General features: G+C 31.7%; 2 protein-coding genes across 3 annotated transcripts; both read right to left on the reverse strand.

The window, feature by feature from the left end:
* Window positions 1-6: 6 nt before the first annotated feature.
* On the reverse strand, window positions 7-4710 carry LOC113506770. 2 transcript variants are annotated; one of them, XM_026889601.1, is made up of 4 exons: window positions 3982-4710; window positions 3182-3446; window positions 2185-2275; window positions 2016-2082 (listed from the first exon to the last, which is right to left on the reverse strand). In XM_026889601.1, the coding sequence occupies exons 1-4, from the start codon at window positions 4297-4299 to the stop codon at window positions 2019-2021; spliced, it is 738 nt and encodes a 245-aa protein (XP_026745402.1). In that variant the 5' UTR covers window positions 4300-4710; the 3' UTR covers window positions 2016-2018. The 2 variants fall into 2 exon arrangements, with proteins under 2 accessions (XP_026745403.1, XP_026745402.1); XM_026889602.1 differs by lacking the exons at window positions 2016-2082; window positions 2185-2275 and adding an exon at window positions 7-1099.
* A 178-nt stretch (window positions 4711-4888) lies between these two features.
* LOC113506769 (macro domain-containing protein RSc0334-like) lies at window positions 4889-7752 on the reverse strand. Its single transcript, XM_026889600.1, has 4 exons — window positions 7122-7752; window positions 6320-6412; window positions 5895-5970; window positions 4889-5571 (listed from the first exon to the last, which is right to left on the reverse strand). The coding sequence occupies exons 1-4, from the start codon at window positions 7494-7496 to the stop codon at window positions 5240-5242; spliced, it is 876 nt and encodes a 291-aa protein (XP_026745401.1). The 5' UTR covers window positions 7497-7752; the 3' UTR covers window positions 4889-5239.
* Between the last annotated feature and the right edge of the window lie 559 nt (window positions 7753-8311).

The raw sequence follows: 8311 nt of genomic DNA on the forward strand, positions 1-8311 counted from the left end.
CTAAGGTACCTATATCACATTGCTGTGTTTTCAAATACATATAATATTACTTTAAGACATGGCAGTAGACCCCTTTTTTCTAAAAACATTTATAAATAGTTTGAATTCCGCACACGATTAATTAACTTTCTTAAATCTCTGATAAATTATTACAACATTGAATTTCATAAATACCTATCTATTTCTATTATAATGGACATCAATATAATCTGTAAATAATGCATTTGAACACTGACCTATATTATAAACTGGACTGTATAATCCTATTTGAAAATCAATATAATGTGCGTTAAAAGCAGTTATGCATCAACCTCTTCAGTCAAACGATGTTTCTAATTCCTACAATCGTTCACTACAATTGAAATCATTTGTATGTATGGAGATGACAGGTCAAGGTCACGTGACTTATCGAAACGAAATTTCATTTCCATACATTTGAGTGAGATTTATTGAGGTTAACGATTGTAGAAAGGTCAATCGGTTGGCCCCGTAAAGGTCGTAAAGTACTGTGCAATTTTGGAAGAGAGAGCGGAGTCTTTCTTCCAAAATACATGAAAATAGATTTGTTTGAAAGTGTCATTGTGATGACACTCTCAAGCAAGTGAAACGAAATTACTTTATGATATGCCTTGGAAGTGAGCCTCTTTGAAACAAATATTTAATAAATATATATATTTTATTACAATTAATAAACATCAATATATTGCGAGTGTAGTGAAAAAAGCGTTTCCCCAATTAGCTATCCGTTCATCATGACATGTTTTAATATAAGTTATTTGTGTTTTACTCAACAGACACAATTATTTCGATAAAATGTTATATTTGGATTCAACGTTGTCTGATTTGACGTTTCTGAAGTTCCTAACAAAAATTATATCTTTAAAAATTCGCGGGCAACGTAAACTTATACATTTGGAAGTAATATATATTTGGAGAAGGCGTAAACAAAAGTAAATAACAAGGAATAAAAATCCTTAACCATAGAGCTTATTAAACTAGGATTTTAACCTCTTTGGTAATTTCCGTTTGTTTGTCTTTATGGGTGAGACTATTTTCTTTTTTCCGGATTGCAGGCAGATGTATTCGGGATCGTCTGTATCTGAAACATAACAAATTATCATTCTTCCATTATTAAATGAGGTATAACAAATAATTGATGAAATCAGCAGTAAATGTAAAGATAGAGCAACCTGCACTAACTAGAGCTATACAGGGTGTCCCTGAATTCATAACCAAGTCTTAAACAAGTAGAATTCAAGTACTTTTGTGCGATCCAAATATTTATCGGGAAAACTGATATCACGTGATCATCTTTCAAGTCCAATAAGTCCGACGTCTACAAATATTAAGTTCTATACATGGCAGTATCAGCGTATACATCAGCCACATCTTTTAAAGATTGTAGCTGTTGTGTAAGCAAGCTACACTAGATAGCGTTGAGAGATATCTCTTTTCTATAATAAGCGAGTCTTATTTTGATGGTAGTTTTAAAGTAGTTCCCAGACTAAGAGCAAATTGTACTTTTAATCATTTTGATTTAATTTCATCTCGCTTTTCAAGTAGGAGGTAAATGCAACATTTTGCTCATCTATATCTATACTAATATATAAAGCTGAAGAGTTTGTTTGTTTGAACGCGCTAATCACAGGAACTACTGGTTCAAATTGAAAAAATATTTACCATTAGTCGAGGAAGGTTTTAGGCTATATAACATCACGCTGCAAATAATAGGAGCGAAGACATAATGGAAAATGTGGCAAAAACGGGGAAAAATATTAATCTTCGAGGGCTTTCGTTCAAAAATTCCTAAGAAGATAGCCTAAGATTCCTAAGATATAAGCTTCTAACCACGCGGACGAAGTCGCGGGCAACAGCTAGTATTGTATATGGTGACACGAAGTGAGTTTTGGCTCAGAGGCGCCAAACTTGGTCCTACGTTAGCGTTTGTTTGTTTGGCGGGTACTAACTACCCCAGTATATTTATAAACAATGTGATCTACGAATGAAACTCAATATTGTTAATGTAACTTTTTATTCAATATATCTTTAACATTGTCCATTCTTCCGATAGCAGACGCGATCCTGAAAATAAGAGATACGTATTTTATTTTAAAAGCCCTAATGTGAGTATTTAATAGAATATTTTAGATATTTTTATGTACACTACTGCATTTTCGTTATTACCTTGCCAGAATTTCCACTTTCTGTTTTTTATATTTTTTGTCAAATTCGCTTCGTGCTTTCTTTATTAATACCAGTTCTTGTTCCATTGGCGCTAAAATGTAAATTCAATTTATTTTTAAGTATTCTGAAATTTTATATTAAGTTTATTACTTATTTTATTTTATATTTTTACTTATTTTATTATTTACTATTGTATTTCATTATAGACCAACCAAAAGCCATATTGTGGCAATTTTAATAAAAAATATTTACTAAATTAGAACATTTTTGGTGGATCTATAAGGATGTTTTTTTTAATGTATGAGAAATAAGCTTACCTTGATTTATAATAAATTCTTAATTATGTACAGTAAGTATCACTAACTCAATTTACCACAATATGGCCTAGTAGTTCTGTATAATACGCAATGGAAAAAAAAACTCGAATATTTTAACTTTGCAACATTTACCACTTCAATATCTGATTCCATTCTTATACTATATTTATTCCATTTTATTCTATTTTTATTTAGATTGAGTTCAGTTAGTTTTTGGGCCGCCATGTAAAAAGACTACTCACACAAAAATAAAACATTCATGATAGAAAACTGCCTCATATAGTAATAATTTTAATACTTTTTATTTAACTGTTTGAGTTGACCCAGTATTTGAGGAGGTTATTTATGTTAAAACGGTAGATACACCAATCACATTAACATAGATGTGACATATCAAATACGAGAAAAAAAAAACAATATAAAATAGAAATACCAACCAACTAAACCCACTGTGTGGGTAGGACAAGCAGATCTGTCATCAACAAATGAACCAGGGTTTTAGTGATTTTTTACATGTGACTTGAATGTCTGTGAAATTTGGGTGATATGTGTCTACAAAAAGTGCTACTTTGCAGAATACCTTGAATAAATGGATTTTGATTTGTGAAAACTACCCACGAAAAAACCCTACCATAAAGAAAAAACCTTAGTGTGTGAGTCATTAAACAAAGAACACTTACTTAGTTCCCCTGTATTCTCCAGTTGCATTATTTTCTGTTGCTCCTCATGCCATTTAACATGTTTTACTAGACAAAATAGATACTTGAATGTCTGTGAGCACTTTGCACATGCGTACATCATCTCTCCTGCTTTTTTACTCTCAGTCTCCACCTTGGGTTGAACATCTGTTTCATTGGCATTCTTTATGACACCTCCGGGCAGTATTTCTAATGTTGGCCAACTGTCCGGGGGTTTCTGTTTGATTTCTGATATGGGTTCTATTTCCTGTGGGATAATATTTATGAAATAAATTACATGAATGACAAAGTGTTAATTAATTAAATGTGAAGAAAGTTGTTTATACATTCTGAAGCTGAACTTCAAATTAGTACAAATGGGGAATGTGTTTATTATACAGTATCAAATAACAATATATAAATAAGAAATTTTAAATGAGCTTGCTTTATTATTTTCATTAAATTACTTAAATTGAATTTTAATGTAATAAAAAATATGGCCCACATTACTTTAACACTATGAATACACATTTCCTTTAAAATACTTACAATTCAACATTCTTGTTACTTGACCAACATATTTAATATATAATAACTGGGTCACGCATAACAATATGTAAACAATCTAAACATTTTTAAGAAAACCAGAAAATGCTCATTCTGTACTCAAAACTCAAAATTTAATCACACAAATCGACATCCTATTAAATATTTATTATTACCTAACTATAAGAATGCATTTAAAGAGCAATATGGGCTTGAATCTCTTGCCTTGAGATTCGGAAAACATCGATTAAACTTACAATAGGTATCTCCACGCCAACAGCAGGATCCGATACTTCCGGAACAATAAGCTCTTCGTTATCACTGGCATCGTCCAGAATGTCCTCAGACTGTATAGATACCATGCTACCTATATTCGAATCACTATCTTCACCGACACAGTCCCTTTCATAATCAATTTCGTCAATGATACAAGTCTCGTAAACTTCTTCCTCGTCAGTTTCTGAACCGTGAACGTCTATCACCCTCTCTATCCTGTCTCTAGAAGGCTGAACGTCCTCCATTCTAACCAGATGTACGTTCTCCAAGTCCTCATTGTCTAAAGCACTAGAAGACATGATTTCCAATTCGAGTCTCGCAACTCTCCGATCAGTTCTTACAATAAACCATAGTTGTTTTGCAGTTTAAAAGCTGTATTTCACTACCGAAGTTGATTGAAGATCATTTGAGTCATTTCAATTATCTGTTTTTGTTTTGTAAATAGATTTCTTCTCGTGATAATAACAAATCGCGAATTAGAACAAATGACATCGACTGATCACTGAAGTATAAATTGACGTTTTGAGAGCATAGATAATATAAGTAATCTACCACATGTAGGTACAGATAAAATAAAATCCATTGATCCTGATGGACGTCCATAACGTAGGCTTGCTTTAGCTAAACGACGTTGCTTTTGTCCTTCATTATGTAGTAAGTGAGACTCCTCATGCCAAAGACGGTGTTCGTTCATAGGTGTTTGATTAACACATTGTTCAATGGCGCTGTAGATATTCATAAGAAAACTAAAACATTAAAAACATTATTTATTCAAAAAAGTTTATTTTCAAAAGCCACAATTTCTATACTATAAATAACACAAGGAATCAAGTTATTCAATACCTAAGGCTTTGCCATAGGTTGAGCTGAAATGTGAAATGAGGGATCTTCGGGAATACAATTTTGTTATATTTGAGTAATAGTTTCACAAACATTTATAAACATATGCAATTCTATGCCCAGCATAGAGGTATTCAAGGCTAATGATGCTTTACGTCCTCAAAACACAACTTTCATATTTATTAGATTCAGTCTTAGTTTTTGTCAAAGCTAACTGGAATAACTCAATGGGTTTGACCCTTTCACACATATTTCGAGACACATTATGAAATCAGAAAAAAAGTTAAATTCACAACAATATTTTTGTTCTGTGTCTTCAGGCCATCTCTGTTACATTTTGATATTAAACAGCGAAAATTGCATTTAATTTTTTGGAAGAAAAATGGTAACATCAAAAATCTAATCTGTAGTTGTAGCACCATCATTATAATTCCATTCATGTACTGGGAAGTACATTTGCATCAAAGTCTCATACATATCCACATCAATAGGCAGGAAGGTGCAGAAGATGATTCTCTCCATCTGTTCATGATGTTGTTCTAGAAACTTTCTACAAATCCGTAGAGCAATGTGAGCGGCTAAACGGTTGGGGAAACCGTAGATACCCGTAGAAATGCATGGAAAAGCGATTGACTTCAGTTTGTGGGATTTGCAGTAACTCAAAGAGTTTTCGTAGCACTCTGCTAGTTTTATCTCAGATCCATCTTGAGGGCCAACTGTGTGAATTACATCTGCAAAAAAGTATTACAACTATAAAATTGGGTCAATATGCAACATGTTTAATTATTATAAACATTATTTGTGTATACAAATTTATGGAATGTTTTAGCTTAAGCAAATGACAAACCTATGCAACTACATTATTAGGTAATCATTGAACAAATTATTTATTATAATAATTTAGAAACATATAAATAACCTTTATAATATTTCAAAAGTAATTCTTTAAAAATTACACATCTGTTTACACAAATTTTAAGCACAAACTTGGGAGTATCCCAAGGTAACATGTTTGGGTCAGTGTAAATTCATGGAATATTTGTTTTGTACTTACATTTGGCTGGAAGCTGATATCCACCAGTGATTTTAGCTTGACCAGTTTTACAGCCATTGAGGCTGGTACATTCATCCTGAAAGATTAAAACTGTAACTGAATACTATCACAAGACATTTTTATAACCAAGTCTATGAGCATTATCATACAGTTAAACAATTAAATAATATAAGCCCATATGTTTTTAGCTCAACATAATATATCTAGATAATAAATCAAGTATTAATAGAAGTCTAACTGCCAAGTACACTGACAATGTGATAAGGAAATGACAAAAGAAATAGTAAAAAGTCTAAATAAAATTCGCAAGAGACAGTACCAGAATAGTATATCATACTAAGGGAGTCCTATGCCAAGAATTGGGTTATTATACATAGCTGGTGTTGATAATCATGATGATGATTTTGGTGATGATATTGAATTACCTGTAGGAGGGGCCCAGCAGCACGGTGAATAGCTCCATCAACACCACCTCCAGCAATCAGCATTGAGTTAGCAGCATTCACTATGGCACCCAACTAGACATAGAGAAGGTTTATATAAAGTAAAATACATTTAAAAGGAGCCTGTATTCAAATTAAAGTTTGGTTAACAGTATTATAAAAAAGGTATAAAAGCCTTTTAAATAGACTTAAAGACACTTTAGATAAGCAACTAGATTCTCTTCTGTTTTAGTTTTACTTGAAAATTTGCTTTCCAGAACTCTGAAGTCATAATAAATAACAAAGTATATGTAGGTTAAAAAAAATTGAACCTTTGAAACCTTTGCTGCTTGGTCATCAGTTTATTATTGAGTTAAGCAAGATATATGACTTGAAAGACCTCTATTTTATTTTAAACAAGTGGATTTATTTATAAAATTAAAAATTATAAAAAGAAAGAACTCATGTCAGAAAACTATGAATAAAAAATGATAAGTAAATGTACATTTTTACAGTCATTTTTTTTATTCCATAATATTTACACCAGTTCCAAACTTACCTCTCTAAATTGCTCTTGCATGAATACTTTATTATGAATGCATTAAGCAAAAAAAATAATTACTCATAATGCATTAAAACAATTTATAATCAGAGGAAACAGGAATTAATAATAATAACTTAATAATAAGTTAAGAGCTACAAGACATTCTGCTCCCTACCATGCAGCTGAAAACACGTCTCTTTTACACTTTTTTTAATTCATTTTAAGCTGCTGAAATAAATTTAAATTATATAATTAACTTACTTCAAGTTTAGTGATATCGCCTCTGAAGATCGAAACTTTTTGTGCCAGCGCCTTATTCAATGCGTTGTTTATTTTTATCTTTTTGAACTCGGTAAGATCGTCCAAAGTAGTCTTTTTTAACTCAATACCTTTGTGCCTTATAATGTAACTGTCCCAAGGGTCAATCATATCTACATTCAGAAAATCTTTGACAGAGTAGTGCCTCCTTCTATCTTCAAGGGACATATGGAGATCCTTCTCCTTCGTAGTTTTCCATTTGGGCTCAGACATTTTCGTAGCGTAGCAAAAATTCTTGTTGTGAATCCTCAGAACACCGGTATTTTGACAAATGAGTAGAATTTTGTTAATAATTTTCTTTGAAGTCGGTGTTATCATTTTGATAGGGCAGTGCTACTGATCGACAATAATGTAAATTATTTTTAGTCGATTAAATTACGCGAAAGTGATTGATTGCTTTTTAAACGGGTAGAAATTTCTGGTTTAATCAAGATTCTAAAATAAAAGGATTTGTTCATTTTCTTTTACCGTGATCACTTTTTGCTTACTGCAGATATGATTGATTGACTTAGGGAACGAGACACCATTAATTGATTCTCCCTCCAAAGACTTTTCACCGCATTTTCTATGCTGCACCCGTATATTTTATAAGTAAGAGCGCCAACAGAATGAAATCTGCAAATCAATTATAGTTTTCAAATCACTTTAGTTTTATAAATAATATTTTATTAACACCTTCGTACTCTCCTCAACTAGTTCGCGTAGGTTCAGCGACAAAACATTTTTATAACGTAATATTTATCGGCTTTCGGTTATCCTTTGAATAGTAATGCCGTTACCGTTATTTTTGTTCTACTGTTGTGATTTCGTTTACATCCAGCTAAATATGAATAATTTACTATTCATTAACATTTTATCAATTAGTTATCTTTACTATAATAATATTATAATTAATGTGAATGTAAGTTTGATTCACGCAAAGCAAAATTTTGAAAAGGTAAAGTTTTTGTTTTTCTATACGTACGTTCGTATGTATTTGTGTGTTACTGACTGACCAATAGAATTGCTGCATTTTTAGAGTTATTCCTATTCCTATTCTACTGATATTATGAACTCGTCATTTTGTTTGGATCTATGTTACTGTTGCAGGTTTGTTACTCTTCCACGCAAAATCCACTGAACGGATTTGGATG

The sequence above is a fragment of the Trichoplusia ni genome, assembly GCF_003590095.1.
Source record: "Trichoplusia ni isolate ovarian cell line Hi5 chromosome 24 unlocalized genomic scaffold, tn1 tig00001143_group23, whole genome shotgun sequence".
NCBI classification, from domain to species: Eukaryota; Metazoa; Arthropoda; class Insecta; order Lepidoptera; family Noctuidae; genus Trichoplusia; species Trichoplusia ni.